At 38.2% G+C, this 26,193-nt stretch overlaps 1 protein-coding gene and 1 long non-coding RNA gene across 23 annotated transcripts in view; one reads left to right on the top strand and one right to left on the bottom strand.

The window, feature by feature from the left end:
- The window catches only part of SP100 (SP100 nuclear antigen), a 92,009-nt gene that overhangs the window by 51,933 nt on the left and 13,883 nt on the right, over window positions 1-26,193 (top strand). For all 21 annotated transcript variants that reach the window (XM_014836015.3, XM_070489444.1, XM_070489443.1 and 18 more), the window contains 6 exons: window positions 2,366-2,422; window positions 3,391-3,444; window positions 15,733-15,777; window positions 19,323-19,394; window positions 23,324-23,368; window positions 24,699-24,803. In XM_014836015.3, coding sequence (XP_014691501.2) covers window positions 2,366-2,422; window positions 3,391-3,444; window positions 15,733-15,777; window positions 19,323-19,394; window positions 23,324-23,368; window positions 24,699-24,803 — 378 coding nt within the window. The remainder of the gene's footprint in view (window positions 1-2,365; window positions 2,423-3,390; window positions 3,445-15,732; window positions 15,778-19,322; window positions 19,395-23,323; window positions 23,369-24,698; window positions 24,804-26,193) is intronic.
- On the bottom strand, window positions 1,861-18,012 carry LOC139041041 (uncharacterized). 2 transcript variants are annotated; one of them, XR_011495517.1, is made up of 3 exons: window positions 17,652-18,012; window positions 13,997-14,150; window positions 1,861-2,716 (listed from the first exon to the last, which is right to left on the bottom strand). It is a non-coding gene; the product is annotated as an uncharacterized lncRNA (long non-coding RNA). The 2 variants fall into 2 exon arrangements; XR_011495518.1 differs by having other exon boundaries at window positions 1,912-2,716; window positions 13,997-14,170; window positions 17,652-18,001.

Below are 26,193 nucleotides of genomic sequence, written 5' to 3'. Positions count from 1 at the left end.
GAGAAGAGCTGGGCTCCTGAATAGAGGGAGAGGTCACTGATGGATAACATAAGGAGAAAGAATGAAAAAGATAGGCTGAGGTCTCCAAATGAAAACCTCTCTGAGTAAGTTTCGAGTTTTTCCAAGTGTATGTGGAATTCAAATATTACCAGATTGAGGAGTTTTGTGGGGGAAGAGAGGTAATTTTCAAGAGGGCTCCCAGAAATTGTACCAGAAACGTGGTAATAAAGTCCATGACTGACTGACAGACCTGCAATATAGAAAACTCCCAGGGAGCTGGCAAATGTAATAGTGGCCAAGAGTGTGGTCAGGGTCAAAAGATCAGACATTTGGTGGTGATAAAAGTAGTAATCTGTGAGATGAAGCTGAATATAGAGGAAGGAAATATAAAGACCAAGATTGTAATTGTAAAAAAAAAAAAAAAAAGCCAAAGTGTCAGATAAGATTGAGAGAAATGGACTAGAAGGAAAGAAAAAACAGAAAGGGAAGTTACAGTAGAAAGAGGTTTACTTTGATACCAAAACTTGATCTGGGGAGAGAAACATAGGAAATAGATAAGAATGAGATACATACATAAGGTAATAAATGAAGAGGAGTAAAGATGAGGCAGAAAGAGAACTATGTAGAGAAAGAGTTAAAAGATGAGAGAAAATGGTAGAAAGAGGGGACAGTGTAAAAGGAGGAGAAGAGAGAGATGGAGAAATTGTGGGATCTGAAATGATCATAAGACAAAAGCAACATTGGCACAGAAGTGGCTCACAATAGAAGTGAGTTTTCAGGGTAAAGTGTCCCCAGGAATCGAAGTAGAGCCTGTACCTCACCCAGATTACAAGAGACCTCACCCCAGGTGTTTCATCCACTCTTATGCCTTCAATCACCATCCACAACCTAATGCTTCCTAAGCATAGATATCCAACCTAGCCCTGTGTAAATGTCTAAACTCAATCATTCAATTGTCGGGAAAGTCTTTGTCCAAGGTTCTGAAAGTTCTAGTCTTCTCTGTTTACGTGGGTCTCTCTCAAGACCTTCAAACTCAACACTTTCAAAAGTGAGCACATATTTTCCTTTAAAACCAGCATCAATTTACCCATTCTTTCAAATTTAAATTCTCAGAGTCATCCATGGCACTGCCATCTCCTCAGTCGATATACCCCATCTGTCACTAACTCCATCAATTCTTTTAAGTGTCTCCAACCTGTCCATTTATCTCTATTCCCATAGCTATCACTCTAACCCATATCTATATCACTTGTTACTTGAACTGGAGCCACAGTCTCCTGTTTGTCTTCCTTCTAACTTGCTCCCACAAGATGTATTCTAAGTGATTTAGTTAAATTGATCTTTCAAAAATGCAAATATGTTCATGCTGCTTCCTACATAAAATGAAATATCCTTTAATTTCCTTTAGGATTAAGTCAGTTACCCTTTGTGTGGTCTCCAAAGCCACCTACTTTGGGACTCCTGCCTCTTTCTCCATCCTCATCATTGCCCCTTATTCTCTCACTCCATGTTCAGACATGCTAAACTCCTTTTGGTTATTCACATTTGCTGAACCCTGACCTTTGCACAAGCTTCTCCATCCATTTAGGATTATCGTCTTGACCTCCTTCCTCCCTAATTTGGCCAACTCCTGCTTCCGTGATACATCCTCAGGGAGAGGTTTCTCATCTCAAACTAGGCTAGTTCTTCTTGCTTTATGCACCCCTGTATGATCTGTTATCATATATCATATTTCAATATGTTCACTCATTTGTGTGTCAATTCCCTGGTTGCTCATAAGACTGACAAGCACCAATGCTTCAGTAATCCTGTGCCCTGCATGATTGTCAGCATCTGACACATAAAAGAAGGAAACTTGCTGAGTGAGTGAAAAAAGTTTTTCACTTTCTATATTCCAACACTGGGAAATTTGTCTGGCAAAAGTTAGTTTATTATAGTATTTATACAGAATATTTACAAAAATTATTTTAACAACTGAATTCTATATATATGTACTGCATATACATATAAATGTAATAAATAATATTTCTAGAGAAGAGTAACATCACATAAAGGTGTACTCAAAATATATAAAAAAAGTCATCAATGAGTGGATGGAGAAGAATATAAGAAAAAATAGAAAAACAAAAATACAGATTTGGGCTAAAAGAAAAGGATGAAAAAAAACAGGTTGAAAGGAAGGGACAGACAATGAAGAGAAAACGATTTCAGAGGTAGAACCATCCTTTGATGTGGGAGTAGAGAAAAAGAGGATCATCAGAAGGGAGGAGGTGCAAATGAAAATTTCTTACAGATCACAACTTAAGAGCAGTGCTACAAGAACCTGGAAATGAGAAATGTTCCTATATCATGTGTTTTTCAAAAGGTGTTCCAGGAAGCCAAGAAGCAAGAACTGAGAATAATCAACCATCTGACATGATGGGTAAGGCTGCCCATGGGCCTTGGGGTGGAGGTGGTTCAGCGGATACAATAGAACCTGCGTATGTCTGTGGTTGGTGTTCAAGGTTCAAAAAGAACATCAGACAGCCCATCAACAGGGCGTGGGCCAGTTATGAAGATGAAAAGTGCAGGGCCCGGGCTGCAGGATGTCAGGTGTCTGAAATCAGAGATCCTGTTTCCTGCTGCATTTCAGTCTGAGCACACTGTGACGAGAAGTGGGTCCAGTCAATGCCGTAATCCCACTTTCTGCATTTGCTTGATCTGATCCTTTTGGGAACTGCAGGCAGACAAGAGATTGTTACAAAGTTGTGTTTAATAGAATGGGCCATCTTGATTATACATGGATGATGTAGAAGAAATACACTGGCAAAAACAGCAGTATCTCATTTACTATATTGGCATATTGATACTAAAGTGCTGGAGTTATATAGTGACTTCTACCTTTACCCGTGGAACAAAGAAATCCAAGTGTTCTTCTGCTGATAGACGATAGTGTCACTCTGTCACTACCTTGGAAAGGGCTCAAAAGACAAATGGTCCTGCTAACTGTCAGGAAAAAAGACCTCTGAGAACTATTCTTAAACTCAACGTTTCGTTTTGAAGGATGCCCTCCAGCACGTTATTGATTTACATAGTGACTTCTCATTAACTCTTGCAAATAAAATCTTACTTCATCTTCATAAAAAAGTTAAAGCCTGAACAGGATAACTGTTGTTATCCTTGTTTCGTAAATGAGGAAAGTGATGCACATAGGTAATTAAGAGCTTTTTCAAAGTCTCAGAGAAATAAAGCAAGACCTTAGATAGCACTTCGTTACCTGTCTAGTTCCTTTAGAATGGAGACAGGGAAATGATACTCAGAACATCATTATAAATTCACGCCTTCCACAATAACATTTGTAATTTTTATTCATAAATTATGCTTCTCTGACCTCTGCTTATTACTTTCTAGATACCATGGATATTGGAAACAATTCTACTTTGGGAAAACACAGTGGGAAAAGAAGTAAGAGTGATTAAGAATTTACTTGATTTTGATGTTACAATTGAACTATCTTTTAATGCTAAAGTTTATTAGCATTTTCTATAGCTTTCATATGACAGAAAATGAATGCCTTTAAAGTAACTATTTTTTTCAAAATGCTCATGTCTTCCTGTTGCTTTTTACTCTGATTTTAAATATATGTTTCTTATAAATGTTGGTATATATCTTTCCCCAGTTTTTCATGCATGTATTTATACATTTTGGAATATATTTTTATTTATCTAAATACAGTAATTCTATATATACTTTCCTTTTCTTGCTTTTAAAAATTAATGTACTATACCTAGATGATAAAAGCATTTAACATTTTTAATTGAACTATAAAAAGTCTTATTTAAGGACTGCTTTAACATGGCACCCTTCATTTTTGGTGTGATTGAGCATTTTTAGTTTATTGGTCATTTGTTTTTCTTCTTCATAGAATTCTCTGTCATAGAATGCTGTGTCAGTGTGTCCTATTGTGGTATTTGTCTTTTTCTTACTATGCTGAATGAATATAGAAATCCATATATGATATATATGTTAAATTTTGGTCATATATGTTGTTAATATGTAACCTCATTTGTTGTTTTTCTTATAGGTTTGTTATTAGAATCTTTTGTCTTAGAGACGTTATAAATTTTTACATAGTCAAATTTGTCAGCTTTTTGCTCTCTGGGTCTTGGGTTTCCTATCATTTGCAACAGCCATTTCTAACTGAAGACTTTTTAAATATTTTTCTGTATTTGACTCTAGGGCATTTGAAGTACCTGCTCATTTTTAATGTTTACATCCACAATCCCGTGGATTTTGCCTTTTTGTGTGTATGTGAGGTGGAAATTTTAAAGCGATTGCCTACGCTGCTACATTGTGATTTGAATTATCACTTTGATCACACAGTGTCTTTACCTGTCTATATACTGGTTTTTCTTTTGTGATCGAAGGAGCTACAGAAAAGAAAGTGGAGCTCAGAATCTGCTCAGGAAGCTTCCTCCTACCTCCTTCCCAAGTTCATTGGAAGCTGTGATTAGAAATGCATTGAATTTGCAGATTCATTTGAGGAGAACAGAGACTTTTGTAGACTTATTCACACCTTATTTAACGTTCTTCTGATAAGAATTTTCCTACACTTCTTTTTGTTTTATATGTTGTGCAAATTTGTCTGTGACTATGAATATCTTTTTTTCCCATTGTATTATAGCTGGAGTGAATTTAAATGAGACAAGAATCTCAAAATCTTTATTTAAATAGGAAATCTGTGGTCATTTGATTACTACTTGCATGTGAGGAAATCAGAATGCCATGGATCTATTTCTGATTTAACATTAAAATCTTACAAGTGTCTATACAATTTAGAGACGTAGACATCACCTAAAATATTATGACCAGGCCCAAAAGTTTTCAAGACAATCAATCAGAATTAAAGTTTCTTTGGAAATTAGCTTCATGAGAAGTGGAAACAATTTCTAATTTGGGGGAGTGTTACAAGATCCCTTCAAATAACTCTTCCAAGGACAAATTTTTGTTAACAGAGAACAGAACAAATTGGTAATGGTTACGAATAGACACATCTCCGTATTTTTCAAGAGAACAAGACTTCTCTTCTTATGAAATTTCTCGTTTTGACACTTTGTCAAATCAGATTCTTTACATTAGTTTTATGGTATAGAACGGTCTCTCTCCTTTCACAGCTATGAATTGAGAGGAATTTCCCTCCATCTTTTCCTGTAATTTTGTTAGTTATGAAGACTTACATTTTTAAAGTCTGGTCTCTGGAATTTCTTTAGTTTTATAAGAAACACAGACCCATAGAGTTCAATTTTGTTGGCAGAAACAGAGAAGGGCCTGAAAAAGATTTTACCTAAAAGCAGTAAAATAGGATGTATATAGATTTTTCTACTACAGCCACCCATCTTGTCACTTAAATCTGAATCAGCCCACGTATAATTCATTCTCCACTCAATAGTCTGCCACCCAATTACTTCCACCCTTTCAACGGTTTCCGGTTGAACCTAGACAAAAGTTTAACCTCCTTACCATGCCTACAAAGCATTACATAAGCTGCCCCTTTGATCACCTCTTACCATTCTTTCTTTCACATACTACTCTGGCCTCTTTGAACAAACTGAGTATGTTTCTGCCTCAGGAAGTTTGCACTTGATGTTGACACTACATAAAATACTTTTCTTCTCAGCTCAACTGTCTCTTCCTCAGAGAGGCCTTCCCTGGTCTCCATTTCTTAAATATCCCCTCCAGCTTCTTTTATATCACCCTTTGACCTGTCTTTTCACCTGTTGTATCATGTTTTTTATGTATGGAAGATTTTATCTTTATGTAATCTAATTAGTCTATATTATCCTTGTGCTTATGCTTCTCTATCTTATTTAAGAAATCTTGACCTAACCTGAAGCTACCTTTCAGGTTATCTTTTCATATCTTTCCTCTTTTATGGGACATCTTGACCAATGGAGGACAGGATCCAGTGATTCCATTTTTAGGATGAACAGTTTGAGAATCATTTTTTTATGGCTCCTCAAGGGATCCCCAGCAGGATCAGGAACCAGTTGACCACAGTGGCAACCAATCCAGTTGGCTTTCTCTCTGACTCTTTCCTTCTTCCCATTTCTCTATTCCTGAAGCTTAAGGTAGTTTCAAAAATAAACTTACTGAGCACACACTCTTATCTCAACATTGGCTTCTGGGAATACCAGGCGAATACACTTATTTCTTTCCTCATTTAGATCTTTAATCCTTTTAGAATTGATTTTTGTGTGTGTGATATGAGGTAGGGGTCTAATGTTTTCTGACATAGGTAATCAATTGTCTCAGCTTCTCCCATAATGTGTAATGTCACATATGGCATGCATCAAACTGCCATATATGTATGGATTTATTTCTGGGCTTTCTAGTCTGATCCATTGCTCTATCTATTCTGCATCAACACATAGTATACCCTATTAAATATTAAAACCTTATAATATCTTGATATCTGGTAAAGCAAGTTTCTCTCAATTTTTTTTCTTTTTCAGAATTGTCTTGGCTATTATAATCATTTGCTCTTTCATATAAATTTTGGTATCATCTTATCAAGTTCCCTAAAAAACCCTGTTGAATTTTTTATTGCAATTGTATAGAATGAATTTGGAAAGAAATGACATCTCTAAAATATTGAGTCTTCCAATTCATGAACATGATATATCTCACTACTTATTTATTCTCTTTTCTTTTTAGATTCTTCATTCATTTATTCAACAAATATTTATTGTCAAAGCCACTCAGTAGAGATAAAGAAGTGAACAAAATTATATTGAGTTTACATTCTAATGGGGGGATATAGGCAATACACAAATAAGTATAAAATAAGGAGTAATGGAGATATAGAGTAAAAGAAACATGCCATCTTATATAGGGTGTCCAGGGAGAGCCTCATTGGCAAATTGAAAAATAAGTACATAACCAAATGAGATAATGGACTAAGCCACAGAGGTGAGGCTGAGAAGACCTTAGTGCAAAGCCCAAGACAGAATGTGCATGGTTTTTTGAGAAAGTGGCACAGAGGCCACTGGCTGGGGAAGTAGAGGGGATGGAGGGGGAAGTGGTTTGTCAGGATCATGTAGACCTTATAGGTCATGGTAAAGACTTTAGATTCTTGTCTTAGTAAAAGGAGAAGACGTTGGAAAGTTGTGACCTGAGGAATGATATGATCTGAATTATGTTTTTAAAAGATTGCCCTGGAATTCACATGGAAAAAGACTTTAGGAGGGTGTAGGATGAGAGATCATTAAGGAGGTCATTATAATGGTTTGGGAAAGTATGATGGTGGATTGGACTAAGCTGGTGGCAGTGGATGGGTGGATTCTGAAAATACACATGTGTATAATACTCTAACATATATAAATACATATACTTTATATATAAATGTATAATTATATATTATATGTAAATGTTTATACATAATATAGAAATATGCTTATGTAGATATATAATATAAAGATGTTACATATAAATATATACAATTATAAATTATAATAAAATATATTAAATATATAAATTATATATAAATAAATATTAAATTATATATAAATAAATATTATAAAAAGTTATATTTAATACATATATATTTATATATAATAAGTGCTATATATATAATAAATATAAATACATCTATATATAAAACTCGAACATGTTTCTGGTCATCTAGAAGGCCACACACATGTCTAGGGAAGTACACGTACCCCGGGCTGTGCGCACACTCAGGAAAGAGCTAAGAAAGACCTGAGCTCTCACCTCGGGCTAACCTTGAGGTTCTGTGCAAGAAGGAAGTGAGAGCTAAGGTAGAGTTGTAAACTGTCTAGCTATTTGTTGAAGCCATGCATCAACACAGGCAAAGACCCATTGGCAAAGACTGGGAAACTTACCAGTTCCAGATATTTAAGGAAATCTCTTTCTAATCATTAGCTGACTACTAAGCTAACTGAACAGAGACTACAGTGGCCACCTGGCAAAAAATACAGACTTTACAGAATTAGTTCAGAAAAAAAAGCACTAAATAAACAATAAAAGCTAGCAGTAACAACAACAAACAGCAATAGCAACAAAATTGGGAGAGAGAGGAGTATCTGATTTCCAGAGTTACCATATTGTATTACATAAAATGTCAGGCTTTTTAAAAAAATTACTTGACATGCAAAGAAACAACAAAGTATTTTCCTATACTCAGGAAAAACAGAAATAGTCCCTAAAGAAGACCAGATACAGGAATTACTAGATGAAAGTTTTATTTTTTTATTTAAGTATAATTGACATACAATATCCTATTCATTTCAAGTGTACATCAGAGTGATTCAATATTTATGTACGTTACAAAATGATCACCACAATAAGTCTAGTTACCATCTGTCACCATACAAAGTTATTACAATATTATTGGCTATATTTCCTATGCAGTACATTACATACCCATAACATTTATTTTATAACTGGAAGTTTATACCTCTTAATCCTCTTCACCTATTTTGCCCACCCTCAACCTCTTCCCAGCTCTGGTAACCACCAGTTTGTTTCCTGTATCTATGAGTCTGTTTCTGTTTAGTCTTGTTTGTTTTTGTCTTTTAGATTCGACATATAAGTAAAATCATGTGGTATTTATCTTTCTCTATCTGACTTATTTCACTTAGCATAATTCCCCCCTAGGTCCACACACATTATCACAAATGGCAAGATTTCATTCTTTTTTTATGGCTGAGTAATGTTCCATTGTGTATATATACCACATCTTCTTTATCCATTCATCTATTGATGGACACTTAGGTTGCTTCCATAGCTTGGTTGTTGTAAATAATGCTAAAGTGAGCATAGGGGCGCATATATCTCTTCAAATTAGGGGGAGGTTTTCGGGGTTTTGTTTGTTTTGGTGAGGAAGCTCGGCCCTGAGCTCACATCTGTGCCAATCTTCTTCTATTTTATATGTAGGACGCTGCCAGAGCATGGCTTCATGAGCCATGTGTAGGTTGGCACCTGGGATGTGAACCCACAAACCCTCAGATGCCAAAGCAGAGCACATGAACTTAACCACTACAACACCAGGCTAGTCCTTCAAATTAGCGGTTTTGTTTTCTTTGGATAAATACTCAAAAGTAGAATTACAACCAACATCATACTGAATGGTAAAAAGCTGAAAGCTTTTCCTCTAAGATCAGGAACAAGACAAGGATGACCACTCTTGCCACTTTTATTCAACATAGTATTGCAAGTCCTACCACAGCAATTAAGTAAGAAAAAGAAATAAAAGTCATCCAAATTGGAAAGAAAGAAGTAAAACTGTCACTATTTGCAGATGACATGATGCTATATATTTAAAACCCTAAAGACTACCTCAAAAAAACTATTAGAACTAATAAATGAATTGAGTAAAGTTGTAGGATACAAAATTGAAATACAGAAATTGGTTGGGTTTGTATGCACTAACAACAAGCTATCAGAAAGAGAAGTTAAGAAAACAACCCCATTTACAATTGATCAAAAAGGATAAAATACCTAGGAATAAATTTAAACAAAGAGGTAAAAGATCAGTACTCTGAAAACTATGAGACATTGATGAAAGACATTAAAGATGACACAAATAAATGGAAAGATAAACTGTGCTCATATATTGGAAGAATTAATATTGTTAAAATGTCCATACTACCCAAAGTAATCTACAGATTCAATGCAATCCCCATCAAAGTACCAATGGCATTTATCACAGAACTAGAACAAGGAATCCTAAAATTTGTATGGAACAAGAAAAGACCCTGAATAGCCAAAGCAATCTTGAAAAAGAAGAACAAAGCTGGAGGCACCATGCTCCCTGATTTCAAACTATACTACAAAGCAATAGTGATGAAAATGGTACAGTCCTGGCACAAAAATAGATACATAGATTAATGGAATAGAATAGAGAGCCCAGAAGTAAATTCACACATATATGGTCAATTAATCTATGATGAAGGAGGCAAGAATATACAATGGGGAAAAGACATCTCTTCAATAAATGATGTTGAGAAAACTGGACAGCTATACACAAAATAATGAAACTGGACCACTATCTCACACCATATACAAAAATAAATACAAAATGGATTAAAGACTTGAATGTAAGACCTGAAACTATAAAATTCCTAGAAGAAAATATAGGCAGACAGTTCTTTGACATCAATTAAACAAAGGCTTTAAATCAGCTGTTTTAAATATATTCAATGAACTAATGTAAACCATGTGAAAAAAGTAAGAAAATGACTTCTCACCAAATAGTAAATATCAATAAAGAGATAGAAATTATATTAAAAAATAGAAATCTGGATTGAAAAGTACAATAACTGAAATAAAAAACAAGGAAGGGGCCGGCCCCATGGCCGAGTGGTTAAGTTCGCACACTCCACTTCGGCAGCCCAGGTTTTCGCCGGTTCAGATACTGGGCACGGACATGGCAGCACTCATCAGGCCTTGTTGAGGTGGCATCCCACATGCCACAACTAGAAGGACCCACAACTAAAAGTATACAGCTATCTACTGGGTGGGGGGGTTGGGGAGAAAAAGCAAAAACAAAAAAAAAGAGAGATTGGCAAGTTGTTAGTTCAGGTGCTGATCTTTAAAAATAAACAAAAAAATAAACAATAAAAAAAGTGGGTGGATTCTTAAAATACACTGTGTGTTATGTATTTATACATGTAAACATATATATACATATACAGCTGATTCTCCTTATTCTTGGTAGATATGTTCTGTAAAGCCACCCAAACACTGAATCAGCTAATATTGAACTATTGCTGCTAGAGGAAATGGAGGGCTGTGTTCCTGCAAGCCTCTGTTCACAACATTTTTGTCAACTGATCAATACATACCTTTGTTTTATGAATGTCTCTGTTTAAAGATGACTTAATATATATGAAGATTCATTAATGTTGAAATCACAGCCAATAGTATTATAACTCATGCCTGAATGAAGTTCTCTAACACACATCTTTTCTCCATAAGGCACAGCCTTTTTGTGCTTAGGAATGCTAGATAACACTTCACCACTACACTTGGGGGCCTTTTTTTTTTGGAGGAAGGTTAGCCCTGGACTAACATCTGCTGCCAATCCTCCTCTTTTTGCTGAGGAAGACTGGCCCTGAGCCAACATCCATGCCCATCTTCCTCTACTTTATATGTAGGACGCCTACCACAGCATGACTTGCCAGGCAGTGCCATGTCCGCACTGGGGATCCAAACTGGTGAATCCCAGGCCACCAAAGCAGAACATGTGAACTTAACCACTGCACCACTGGGCCAGCCCCTTGGGGGCCATTTTAAAGAGCAAAATTGGAGACGGTGTCAAGATGGTGGGTAAGAGGACTCTGAACTCACCTCCTCCCACAGACACAACCAATTTACAACTACTCTTGGAAAAATTACCCCTGAGAGAGAACTGAAAACTGGATAAAAAAGAACCCCCACCACAAGGGACAGTGCTAAGTGAGATGAAAGAGGCAGAAATTCCTTTCTGGAGAGGAAAAAAGCCACCTTCAAGAACCACAGCACTTCACAGATGGCCAGGAGCAACCTTAAGGTACGAAGCCTTCCCTGGAGGAGCAGGGGATCTGAGCAGGGCAGCATAACTGCTATAAACACACATTAGACTCAGCACAACCAAGATGAGTGTCATAATATCTGGCTGTGCTGGCTACTAACAACAATGGGGAATACCCCCAGAAAAGCTATTGGACATAAGGGGGAAAAGGCTGGCTCTTAAAAGGCCCATGCACAAATTCACCTGTTTCAGAAAGCAACCTAAAATCACCAGAAAGAAAGGTGCACAGTCCTTTGGTGAAAAGATTCATCTGATAGGCTCTGGGTGCATCTTGGTGAGAGGTGAGATCTCTCCAGGGACTGAGACATTGGTGGCAGCCATTACTGTGACCTAGTACAGGGGTGCTGACACAGACGCTGGAAGACACCATTGGAGTTCTTCTGCTGGCCTGTTAGCCCAGAGTCTGCTGCACCCACTGGAGCACTGATTCAATCCAGCTCAGCTAGGGCAGGAAGCCCACCCTAGGGACTGGCCCCACCCAACAGCAAGCCCTCAGGCAGCTTGTGGGCCCACATAGACAGGGTGCCTACAACCTCTGCAGCCAGGCACAAAAAAAGAGGTTAGATATGATATCAAAAAAAGCCATCAAACCACAAGGGACAAGAGCAAGAGAAGAAGAAAGGAACAGAGAAGAATTACTAAAACACCCAGAAAAAAAGTAACAAAATAGCAATAAGTACATACTTATCAATAGCTACTTTAAATATCAATGGACTAAATATTCCAATCAAAAGGCATAGGGTGGCTTACTCGATTAAAAAAAAAACAACAAGACCTATATCTATGCTGCATACAAGAGACAAGCTTCAGACCTAAAGACACTCACAAACTGAAAGTGAAGGGATGGAAAAAGATACTCCATGCAAATGGCAATGAAAAGAAAGCTGGAGTAACGATGTTTATATCAGACGAAACAGGCTTTAAAACATAAACTGTAACAAGAGACAAAGAAGGACACTACATAATGATAAAGGGAACACTCCAACAAGAGAATATAACACTTGTAAACATCTATGCACCCAACCTAGAAGCACCTAAATATATAAAGAAATTATTAACAGACATAAAAGGGGAAATAGACAGTCAACAATAATAGTAGAGGAATTTAACACTCCACCTACACTAATGGGTAGATCATACATATATTAAATTTTTAAAAATGCAAAAAACACGGCACTCCATAGATCACAAAAGGACGCTTGTTTATAGAATGAGATCTGAGACAAGAAGGCAGAGCATCACCTTATTCAACTTCAGCTAGGAAAGTGTGCATCCAGCAGTTCAAATCTTTTTACTACTCTGCACATGTCTGTGAATGACCTTGAAAGTGCCATAAGTGATTGATTTGGGGATTACAAATAAAGTTTAGCAAGAGAGTTCACAAATATGGAACCCATGAATAATGAAGATTGGTTGTATATTTTTTCATTCTTTCTAAAATCAATGTTTTTTAAGTTAGATAATGCATAGGTTCTCACAGGCAATATTTTTGCTGTTGTTACTTGCTAGATAGCCTGCCGTTTGGATTTATATTTCCTCTTTGACCCAAGGGTTGTTTAAGAAAGGGTGGGAAAAAAATGTGTATTCTCTATTTTCTCAATATGGAGCTGAATATGTATCAGTCATATCAACCTAGTTAAATGTATCATAGCTTCCTCATTTTGTCCACTTGATCTCTCATGGACTGAGGAAGGTAAAAATAAAGTTGTCTACTAGTAGTGTGTTTCTACCTATTTCTCATTGTATTTCCTGTAATTTCTACTTGCTTAAAACTTTTTGGCCTGAGTTATGTTTTCTTTTGCTATTCATATCATGATTCCCTGGTTTGTTTCAGCTGATGTAGGCTGAATATACCTTTGCCTATACATTTATTTTCAATATTTTAATGTTTTTACATGAGTCCCTAACATGATTGAAAGTTGAGATCTACTGTGTAATTTAATCTCAAAATCTTTTATTTAAATGAGTTAAGCCCATTTGCTTTTATTGATAGGACCAAAATGTTTGATCTTATTTCTGTTAGATGAATTTGTATTATATATTCTAGTATCTTGAATATTAAAAATGTTGACTCTCTGCATTCTGTCTTCTATGCATTTATGTGCGTGTGTGTACTTCTGATATTTAAGATTTGCATTTTCGTTCTAGTGGTTACAGCTGGTCACATGGCTACAGCTGGTCACATGGCTGCTTAGCTAAGGCTAAACCTCTCAACCTTCCCTACAGTTAGCCCTGGCCACATGACTAAGTTCTGGTCAATAGCATCTGAGTAGAAGAAATCTGAGCCACTTTTGCGTCTTTCCCTTAAGAGAAATGAGTGGTTGAGCCCCTGCTCATGTCCCATATTTTCATTGATTAGGATTATATATTTCTGATATTTAGAAAGGTTTGTATTTTTGCTCTAGTGATTACTCTTAGAATTACCTTGGGGCAGCCTTGTGGCCGAGTGGTTAAGTTGGCGTGCTCCACTTTGGTGGCCCAGGGTTTCACTGGTTCGGATCCTGGGCGCAGATGTGGCACCGCTCATCAAGTCATGCTGAGGTGGCATCCCACAGAGCAGAGCCAGAAAGACCTGCAACTAGAATATACAACTATGTACTGGGGGGGTTTGGGGAGAAGAAGAAGAAAAAAAAAGAAAAGAAGATTCTCAACAGATGTTAGCTTAGCTCACGTGTCAATCTTTTAAAAAAAAAAAAAAAAGGATTACCTGTATGTGACACTTTTGGTCCTCTATTTTAGACAGTATTCATTAGTTTACCACCCGAAAGATTCATAAAATCAGCATATGTCGTTTTCCTCTGTCCAGTCTCTTTCCTCTCTTATCCAGTTTAGGCCCTGATGTTCCCTTTATGTTTACCTCTCACCTATTAAATGTCCTTTATGTTTACCCCTTGATTTGTCCAAATAACACCCTTTGACTTCTGGCTATATAACAGACGATAACCTTGCTCCACCACCCATATTTTCCCCTTCCTCCTACTTTTTGTTTTTCTTTTTGCTATTATACTATTTCTATATTGCCAGGGGATAACTGTTGATCATTCTGGTATGTCACCTCACTCCACACTTTTATTTGAATCCCTTTCCCCAAATTTTCCGATTTTGTCTTGGTTTGCTGAAGTGGATCCTTCAGTAGTTTTCTCAATATATGGACTCATAGGAACGATATTTACACAATTTTTCTATTCAAAAGTATTTGTTTTTGTTATTTATACCTGAAAAATAATTTGCTCACTATTTATTTCTAGAAGTATCTTGTAGATTTTCATCCACTGTCCTGTTACTGTGGAAAATTCTGTAGCCAATAAGGTCCCCCTCCTTTGAAAAATGACTTAATCTTTTTGCCTAGTCTGCCCATTTAATTCTTTCTTTACCTTTAAAGTCCAGTAAGTTTTCTGGAATGTATTTCAAGGTTAAATGTTTGAAGTCAATTTTCTCCACTACAGAGTGAAAATATATGTATTTATAATATGTATATTCAAATTTTTGTTATAATCTCAGCAACGTTTTTCTTGAGTTTATCTTTAAGTATTTCCTCCATTACTTTGATTTTCTTCTTCAAGAACTCCAGTGATTCTTCCTTATTTTCTCTCAAAGTTTTCTTAATTGTTCTTAAACGTCTTTGTTTCCTTTTCTACTTTCTATAATCAATCCCTTCACTTTAATTTCTGAAACGTCTAATCTCTTTTATTTTCCTTCTAAACTTGTCTTCATTTCTCTGAGGGGCTTTTTTTTTTCTTTTACTTCTTTCTTAAGTTTTGGTATCGAGAACATGGATGATAGCCTTAGCTTTTCATGGCAAGGCTCTAAATTCCAGGATGTGCACTGTACTGGTGAAATCTACTGGTCCTTGACCCCTATGACCTTCCTTCTCTTCTGTCAGCTTCTGCTGATTTCTGTTGCTTTTTACGTTTCCTTTATTGTGAATGAGAACACCTCATTGAATATGTAAAAGCATACTGTAAATGCCAGGTACTGTGTAAATGTTTTCATTGCTATTATTTTCAGTGTAATGACAACCAAGATGATATGTTGGTAGCTAGGGTGTTAGCCCAAAAGTGGAATGAAGACAAAAATAAAGTTCTTGAAGGTTACTGACACATAAAGCTTATAAATCTCTGTTTATATTTCTAAAGGATTATTTTCTTTTCTATTTGCAGGAAAAAAGAGAGGTTGTATGAATAAAAAAAACAGTCTCCGAAAAGGTAAGAATAAATGTGAGGATTCACATGTGTGAGCTTACTGCAGCACTGATCTTCCTGCCAGACCCCATCTTTGCTGCAGCCCAGAAACCTCCTATGGGCTTCATCACTAGTGGATTATTTAGAGTAATACAGGCTAAGTCGTTGTAACAAAGAGACACAAAAATACAACTGCTTAAATCACATAATTTGTTTCTCTTTCATCAAATAGTCCAGAAATGTTAGGAAGAACCTGCCTTCCTCAACATATGGTTTCTCTCTCTGGGCCCAAGAAAGTTGATCTGGTTACCATTGTCTCTCAACCAGTAGGAATGGGAGAAATGGACAAGGAAATCACCTATCTATTTCTTTTAGTGGAAAGACCCAGAGTCTTCAGCTCATATCCCATTGGCCAAAACTTAGTCACAGGACCAGAGCTAGCTGCAAGTGAGTCTGAGAAATATGATCTCTAGTCAGACAGTCTTAGGTCCAGCTGTAACTCTATTCCTATGGCAGAAAAAGAGAATGATTATGGGTGACAAATAGCAATCTGCTTACTTGCCCTCCATGTTTTCATCCAAAGTCACTGATTTCCTCAATCAAGGAGGAAAATTCAGACTCTCCATTGGCCTCTGACAAGAAAAGGAACTGGAACCCAGATGCAGCACAGAGCTATGTGAACAGAGACAAGTCAGCCTTGAGTGGGAAATGAGGGACAAGGAGAAAGCGTTGGAAAGGTTTGTTGTAACTAAGGAGCACAGCCCTCAACAGAATAAGGAGAAACATACACAGGGAACTTGAATCAATTAAGCAGAAGACAGAGTCCTGGTACCACATCAGATCTAAACCTGGGAAACACAGTTATTTAAACCTCAATCAGAACAGACATCACACTGTTTGTGCAGTAGAGGATGAAAGAGATGAGTGGCGCTCCATTTTCTGCATTAGGTTCTGCAATTTTTCATTTCTATTGCATTCCTTCTTTTCTTCCTCTTCCTTGCCTCTCTTCTTTTTCCATTCCCTCTGCCATTCTACCTATGTTTCTCTCGTAGACTTTATTTCTTTTGTTCATTCTTTAACATCACATTATATAAAATACTGCTACTAGGTTTATATGGTACTGTAGAGGTGGCAGAGCTTCTTCCTCTAGAGTTAAAACGTATGTGGATACATCTTATTTCCTTTCCATTTCTTCTGACTAATTCTATCACAAATACATATTCATATAATTGTGTAATATAACAAAAGTATAAACACATTTAAATATAAATAAATATATACATATATTTCTAGCATCTCTATCATTTTATCTCTATGCTTATCTTTATCATCTTGGTTATTTCCCAGGTTATACTTAACCAGGTCTAAGATTTTTTTTCTTCTGAGTTTTTGTGAAACCTTTCTACCTTAGCTGCTTTATTAAAACAGTGGGAATTTGTAGTCTAAGTTCAAATCACATTTGTTCCTTCTCCTGCTTTCTTTTCAAATGTGTTCTCTCAAATAGTATTTTTTATGCCCCAGGATGAAGTCTTGGGTAAGCCCCAGAGCTATGCTAGTCCCTTTCAGCAGCAGGGATATTCTTATTCATTATTAAAAAGTCGGAGCTGATGTAATATTAAAACAGGCAACTATGTAGTGAGGAAGTTGGTTGAGGCCAGCCTCTTCTCTCATCCATTCTTCCTCTCTAACCCCATCAGTATTTACCACTTTTAGCTAATTCAAGTTCTGGGAGGAGAAAGAGAAAGAAGTGCTAAGGAGTAAGAGTGGCCCTCTTACGATGGATCCGTCATGTCTCCCAAATATGGGGGATTCATTAGCAACATTTATGAGTTCTTCAGAGACCCCTTCTTAAGAAAACTGAAGTTCCCCTAATATAGGAACTCCGATTGACTGCTTACCACTTCCGTCTTAGTCTCCCAGCTTCTAGGAGGTCCACACTTCTGCTGGGGTCACCTTATCCATCCAAATGATACTTCTGGACAGAGCATCTCTCAAGAAGAACTAACTGAGCTCCTCCCTTCCTCAGGGAGGCCCATTAGAATCATGCCTCTTCATGGTCCTATTGTCAGTGGGCATGTAGCTGGTTCTCAACATAGTCAACAAGATAAGCAGAGCATCTAGACTCTCCAGACTTGAGTCTTTAAACTTCTCTGCCTCCCTCAAATTCCTGGAGACACAGATCAATTATCTTAAAGCTGAACCTTCTCACTTGCCTGGAGGGGAGGGGAGCACTTTACTCAATTTCTATAGCAAGTCTGTGATGTTCATAGACAATATTTGAACAGGAAACCCACTAACAGCCACTCCTACTTCCTGTGGCATATTTGAGAAAGAAAATTCACAAGAACAATTATAAAGTAAAGTCCAATAGCTCTGTATTATTAGCAGTTCTTAAACATCGAATTTTGCAGTAAAGAAAACTCTGGTAATCTGAACTAAACTACTTTTATACCCATAGCTCATTTTGCCTCAACAGGCTTTGGTGAAAGGTGAATCCAACAGTAGCAGAGAAAGACACAGAGGGACAGAAAAAGAATGTGTTTGTCCAAGATGTCTTTGGGTGAACAAGCCTCAAATGTAGTCCAGCCATAGAACTGAAGACAGACATAGAAAGAGGGAGGGAGGGAAGGAGTAAAAGAGGAACAAGGGAAGAGAGGAAGGAAGGAAGGGTGAGTGAACACTTCATGGCCCTGCCCTGGAGATCAACATGTTTGAACATGGCTCTCAGGAGATGTACTTCTTATGCCTCATCATCTTCCACCCACAACTCATCACCTGCTGAATCTGAGAGCATATTCCCCTGAGATAGGGTTTTAATCTACCCTTCTTTGTATCTGCAACCCTAAGGCTTTCTAGGACCTGAATTTCTAATTCTATAAATTCCCCTTGGGTGATATTCTCTTGGTTAACTTCTTAGATCCTAATTTTCTGTCCAAACCCATGTGGACAAGATCTTTGGTCATTTTCACTATATTTTCACCCCAAAAGCCTTCTCTCAGGACTAAGATGATGGCCAGTGTTTCAACTGTGCAACTCACCATCACATCTCTCTAGATAACCTAAATTCTTGCATTGCTGCTATTGATGTCTGCCTCTCAACCAAAGGAAATCTGCATTGCTTCACTTAATTTTTACATTTCTGGATGCTTCAGTTTCTTCATTGGTAATGGGGATAGTAAAAGTCCCTATCTCATAAATAAATTTATAGATTTAATTGTCTTGTGTTTGTATCAAGCACATAATAAGCACTTACCAACTGTTAGTTCTCATTATTATTCTCACAGTGTTTCTTGAGATACAAGGAATGAGACTCTGACTTAAATTCTTTTTTTTATTATTAATGTGGATGTAAATGAATTTGAATTAATGTGAGGGTAAAGAAAATGAACTATAGGATGAACCAAGGTTAAGTATCAAAGGCTTGGTAAGTGCAAGACTACGGGTCACATGTTTTTCTTTATGCATGAGGCTCTTGAAAAGTTACAGCAAAGCAGAATTTTTAAAAAGCATTTCTATATACAATGAAACTTTTCAGCAGCATCTGTTTATATATTTTTCTATTTTCTCAGTGAAAAAGAGAGGTGTAAATAAAATCCAAACTCGGGTGAGAAGAGTGTCATGGAAAAGAGGCAGACCAAAAGGTAAAAAAAAAAAAAAAAGATAGATTTTCAGTAACTAAACATCTAAATTCCCATGCTTTAATATATGCTTTTAGTAACAAACCTATTTCCCTAACTGTTTTATGTAGCTGTGCTAACTGTTGAGAAATGTCAGATTTAGTCAATTTCTAAAACATGACAGGAAAAGGAAGTTGATAATATCACAAACAGGTAACTTAATGATGAATCTGCAGTGCTGCCTCTGCTGAACTGATAGCTTTCAAGGCTGGAAATAGTTGTGGCCATAAAACACTGTGTAACACACAAGGGCTATAGCTGTCCTTCCTCACATCTCACCACCCTGGAACAACCATGTGGATTTGGGCCTGTTGCCTCGCCTCCTCTGCCTTAGTTTACTAATCTGTAAAGTGAAATAAACTGAGATCATAAGTAATAATAAATAGGCTGACTGCCCTCCAAGGTCCATCCTAGCTTCATATACAGCTTTGCATCCTGTGGATCTCCCAATGGACTCAGGAAGGACCATGGACAGTTCTCTCTTCTGCATTGTGAACAGGGAGTTTTTAATGGAGTCCCTAGATCTTTAATGGAATCCCAATTTTGCTGACTTGAATGGCAGAAACAGCAGCTCATCGTTCTGAAGTTCATTTCAAGACGTTTACCTCTGTTTCTGTGTAGTCAAATTCTCAGTTCCTGGCCCTCCCACCACCATGTAGAGCTTCTAAGATGGAAAGCTTCCTCTGTGTGCAATTTGCAGATGACTCTAGAACTCCACTGAACTTCCTTCTCAGCCAGGAGAAGGCTCCTGTGAAGGAGAAATGAAGCAAGCAGATAAGACAGACACCACCTCCTGCTAGGATGCTCCATTGTGACCCTGCTTGCTGCTCAGCCAGTCCCTGGCTCAAATCTACAGTCAAACTTATCAAATTATAGACAAATAACAGTGTAAATTCTCTCTGGGCACATAATTGGAAAAAAAGATTTGACTAGAAATTCCCTCCAGTAGTATAGCAGAAGCAATATATTTTACCGCCTCTCAGTTGTTGATGGTGGCCAACCTACTTGGGAATTATGACATTGGATGATCCTTCTGGAAGATGCGCACCCCAGCCGCAGTTACCTCATCAATCCAGGTGTTTCTCCTGGGCAGAGGACCTCTCAAGAACATCCATTTCAGTTCCCATCCAGAGATCCTCCACCAAGCCATGGAAATCGTGCTTCCTCATTGATTCCTCTGCTGGCTCCTGGTTTAGCCCTTCTTCCACCACAAAACACCCTAGCCATGACCTTCACCTTTACATTTCTTGGGGACAAGACTGATAGGCTCTCCTTCTCTGACATTGCCAAGGACAGAGGTCCATCTCCTGTGTGGATCTTTTAACACCTTCTCTCTTAGCTCAGAGGGTGGTGTCTGATAATTCTCTCCAAAGAAAGGTGGTGTCTCTCATAAGGCCTGGAGGTGGGGAAAGCCTATGCTGGCAGACCCAGCCTCACCACCCCCTACAATGATCTGTGCAGCAGGGTTAGACTAGCACTTTGCTTTGGATATAGGCATACTGGGTTCTGATTGCACTGTTCTTGAATGTTGAGGACTCTGCTGATTCTCTGAGGCAAACAAAAGCCACCTAAACATTCTGATATACCTTTTTGCCCATAATGATTTGTCCCAACTATTCAGAAAATTATTTCTGAACAACTTAATTTTTCTGACCACATTATTATTTATAAGGGTTAACATGAGGTTTTAGTGTTGTTAGGTGGTTATTAAGATGGCAGACCCAAGAATAGTTAAATCCTGCCTTGCCAAGGCATTTTACTTCCTGGATGTAAGATAACAAGAAGATGCTGGAACAAGCTAACACGCGAACGACCGTTGTAAAGCAAAGCTCAGCAACAATTTGGTGCATATGATCTGGTCTTCAGCCCAAATTTCTCCATGCTGAGAACTAAGCTGGAGTACAATGAGTTTCTGTTTGTTTTCCCTGAAGTTGTTGGTCTGCAATAGGTTTTGACAAAAGCAGAGCCTGGCTCACACACTAGTCCCAGAAGGATTTGAAGAGAGAGAAACTGAGAGCAAGAGAGTGTATATTTGCCAATAATGGCTACTGCTGAATGAACTCAGCTTACAGCCAAGGCTGCGGTTTCGATTTGGTCACTTAATGGGAAAGAAGAGGACAGACAGAGCAAGGAGGAAGCCAAAATAAGCACAGGTGTCTTCTCAGGGGACAGTGGGCCTTGACCCTTGGAGGAAAAGAGAGAGAGAGAGATAATGAGAACTTGCCAGTTTTCCTTGGTACACATATCACTCAGCATCATGAGTGACAGGAGAGGACTGATCCACAGAGAGCTACACCTGTGTGGATGACCTTTTACACCTGGCAACCATACCAAATACTGTACTTGGCACAATCACGTTCTTTGCAATTTTTTGAGAAAACTTCATCTACTTATGATTCTTTCAGGCAGGTTTAGCAATCTCTCCTTCTAGTGCACCTCAATAATATCTTGATAAACTTCTTAAAGATAACACCTTATAAAGTAGAATGTGCTTGATCTTGAGATGTGATTCCTCTTGGCAGGGAATCATCAATAAATGTCTCATGGGGCCATTTTTATCTTGATGGGGTTAAAAACAACAACAACAACTTTTGAGTAATTGTTAGGGAAAAGACACAGACGATGAAATAACGTCACCAATTCGAAAATTTTTCCTGCTTGATTGAGGGAAAGATTCCTTTCCAGCCTCATCTGATCATAATCTGCTTAAAGGAAAAATCAGTCATGATTGAGTATCTGAAGGAGATTTTCTTCTAGGACCTGCACTACCCAAATTAGCACACCAGGAGGACAACCATGGGTACAGAATGATACGCACAGACCTGTAGAAAGAAAGAGCATCCACTGTGGGTTCCTAACTTCAACATTCAAACGCATTCGGATGACGGCAGACCTAAACATGCAGGTGGACATGACTCGCTCTTTTCTTGGACATAATCAACACATAAATCAGATGCTACAATCTTCCGAGACATCTTTTTGTCAACACTTTGTGTTATCTCTAACCCTACAACTTTTAGAGCTTAGGCGTCAGCTTCTGTAAATTCTCCTTCATTGGGTTAGTTTTGAAGTCTTTGTTCATTTTTGCCACGATCTTCAGTACAAAAGTCTACTTTCAAGTTTAAATTTGTGGCAGCTTTCCGATCAGTAGAGTCTACCATGTGATCTCCCTTGAGACTTTATATTACTGCCTCTTATTTCTGTCTCTTTCTCAAAGAAAATCTTCAATACATTTATTTAATTTGTATTTTTTATGTGTGCACCTCAATTTCCTCATCTGTAAAAAGAGGATAGTATTTAGTCGCTAGTTAATAAATTTGTTCTAAGGATGAAGTAAGTTAGTAGAGGCAAGGTCTAAGGATAGTTCCTGGCACACAATAAGCACTCAATAGACGTCTAATTTCATTATTCTTCTCGCCCTGTTGCTTGGAAAATACATAAAACACTGTTTCGTATTTATTTGGAATGATTTGGAGATACTCATAAAAGAAATATAGGGTGAATCTCAGTTAAGTATCATTTTTGTAACTAGTCTAGGCCAGGCTTCAGCAAACTGGGGCCCACGGGGCAAATCCAGTCCACTGACTGTTTTGTAAATAAAGTTTTCTTAGAACACAGTCACAGCCACATCTTTTCGTTTACGTGTTATCTGTGGATGCTTTCACAATGCAACAGCAGAGCTGAGTAGTCACAAGAGAGATTATGGACCTTGAATATTTACTATCTGGCCCTTTATAGAAAAAGTTCCTAACTCCTGATTCGGGCATTTGATACTTTTCTTGAAGTACTAGACAGGCTCCTGAAAAGTTACATTTAAATGGTGTTTTTGCATTACTATTTGCAATGCAGTGTTATCAACAAGAGACATTTATGTTATTTTTCTACTTTCTCAGGGAGAAAAACAGTCACCACTGGGCCTTTGAAAAGAGGCAGAAGAGGTAAAAAGAAGTGATTAATATACTTTTAATAATTAAGCATCTAAATATTTATTTTATAATCTGTGCTTTGAGTGATCAATCGATTTTCTTAATTGGCTGGTAGAGCCAGTAACAAACATTGGGATATTCATTGGCCTTGGTCAATTTCGACAACTGATGGAGTGGTAATAATACCCACTCCATTGATTAGCCAGTTGATCTGTGAGAGACTCCAGGCCTCCTTGGGCCTGTGCAGGGCACCCTTCACTACACTGATGACTTTCAAGGAGGAGAATGTAAAGAAAAAAATATAAAGTGTATGACTCATATGATATTTAGCTGACTCTTCTCTTGCCCACATAAAAAGGTCTCAGATGGCCCACCAAGGGAGACCCTGGGTAGTAATACAAGACCTGTATCCTAATTCCTAAACTTCCTTTGATTGTATGACTTTGGCTTGTCATTTGATCTTTTTTGCCACAATTTCCTCCTCTGTGAATGGGTGGGTGGCAGGGGAATTAGACTGAGTGGCCTCCTAGCCATCTCCCCACCGACCCCCCACCACTCCCAGCGCTAATGGTCTATGCATCTCTGAACTGACTCTGGAAGGACCACGGACAGCCCACCACGCCATCCCGGAGAGAAGCCCCACATGTGTCTTTAATGGATCACCCTCAGTGTTGGCCAGAAGAGCAGGAGCATGTGCTCCGGCTACCGAAGTTCATTGTAAGACTTTCAACACCTGCTTCAACAGAATCAGATCCAGGTGCCTCCACCCAAAGGTGCAGAGGCCCTCTTCCTGAGCAATTTGCACTTTCTTCTAGAGCACCCCACCCTGAGCTTCCTATTTAGCCACAGAGAAAGCTCACATGAAAGAGAAGTTAAATAAAGCAGAGAGCAAGGAAGGAAGACAAACACTGCCCTCACTAGGTGCCCCATTGTAATTCTGCTTTCTGTTTCTCTAGTTGATACCTCCAGTCAGGAGACAAAGCTAAAATTTGAGGGTTTTTTCTCCATCGACCTAACTTCAAAGCAATAATATGACTAGAAATCTCCCTTGAAAACATCAGGAGGAAAATCATTGTACAATAGGTATTGTAGCCAACAAGCTTGGGAATTCAGATCCTTCCACATGAGGATTTTGTGTGGGATTTTACAGGATAGGAGTGGAGAATATTTTCTTTATGTATCTAATATGCCATAAAAGAAAGACCCAGAAATGTAACCAATTCATGGGGGAAATCCCTCCAATACATTTTAAGTTATAAAAGAAGAATCTCAAGATGGGTGAGGAAGGCCAGTGCACATTTGTAGAGAAAGATGGAATGAAAAAAATAATGCTTTCTTGCAGGTCCAAGAATTCCCGGAGATGAAAACATAAATTTTCGACTTCCTGAACTTCCTGTGACCTGTGGTGAGGTGAAGGGAATTTTATATAAGGAGAAAATGAAGGAAGGTAGGTTTCATGGTCTCCTTTGCTTTTCAACTGGAAAACACTCATGTGAATCATATATTGTTCAGGGAGTAAACATCTGTGTTGGGGTCTCCAAGACCATCCTCAGGTTTAGTGATTCACTAGGAGGGCTCACAGGACTCAGCATATGGTCGAACTCATGGCTATGATTTATTAAATTGAAAGAATACAAAGCACCATCAGCAAAAGAAAAGGCACATGGGACAAGGTCCGAAGGAAACCAGGTGCCAGTTTCCAAGAGTCTTCTCCAAGTGGAGTCACACAGGACACACTTAATTCTCCAGCAACAAATAGTAACAGCATGTGTGAAATGTTGTCCACCAGGGAAGCTGCCCTGAGCCTAGGAGTCTTTATCAGGTCTTTATCAGGGGTTAGTTACGTAAGTACCCTCTGCCTAGCACATGCCAAAATTCCAGACTCCCAGAAGGAAAGCAAGTTTTCATCACAAACCATACTGTTTGAATAAACAGTTTAGGCACAGTGAACCACTCTTTAAGTTCTGGGAAAGGTAGGCCCTTCCCAAAATCTAAATTCCAACATGCCAGCCAAGGGCCAACCTTGCAAGCAGAACTTTCTAAAGATTGCAGTCTCAGTTCTGCCCTGTTAGCTCATTTCTGCACAGCATCCCAGATAGACTGGAGGAAAGATGGCATTTCCACACTTTTAAAAATTTATAAACATTAGCCTACCAGGCCATCTCTGCTTTCCCCCATGGGAAAGGTCCACAGGATGTCCATCCAGCATCCGACACAAGAGCAAGTACTTCAATATCAGTGTGGAAAGTGGACACATTTGAGAAATCCAACAACAGCCTTCACAGCCCCATTCCCTGTAACATCTGATGGCCTTGCACTAACCAGGAGGAGCACAGGATGTAGAATCGGAAGACCTGGATTGAAGTTGCAGCTATCCCAAGAGTGGCTGTTTTGTCCGGGCCAAGGTTCTTGGTCTTTCTCATCCTGAACTTCCCCCTCTACAAAATGGGAATGGTAATAAAACTTGCATCCCCGTTTTTTGTTTGTTTGTTTGGGGGTTTTTTTGCTGAGGAAGATTGCACCCTGAGCTACCATCTGTTGCCAATCTTCCTCTTTTTGTATGTGAGCCACCCCCACAGTATGGCCACCGACAGACAAGTGATGTCGGTCCACACCTGCAAACGAACTCAGGCCGCCTAAACAGAGCACGCTGAACGTAACCGCTAGGCCAGCGAGGCTGGTCCACCTCACCGTATTATTATGAGAAAAAAATGATAGATATAAAATACTTTGAAAATTCTAATTGTTAAAGTACAGTACAAATGTTCATCTGTCAGGATTGATTCCTCCCTCCCCAAATACAGTTCTTTGGGCACCAACAAGTATAAATGTTTGCC

This window comes from Equus asinus, chromosome 19 (genome assembly GCF_041296235.1).
Source record: "Equus asinus isolate D_3611 breed Donkey chromosome 19, EquAss-T2T_v2, whole genome shotgun sequence".
NCBI classification, from domain to species: Eukaryota; Metazoa; Chordata; class Mammalia; order Perissodactyla; family Equidae; genus Equus; species Equus asinus.
The sequence above is the reverse complement of the archived record's forward strand: the minus strand, read 5'-3'. Positions and strand labels throughout refer to the sequence as shown.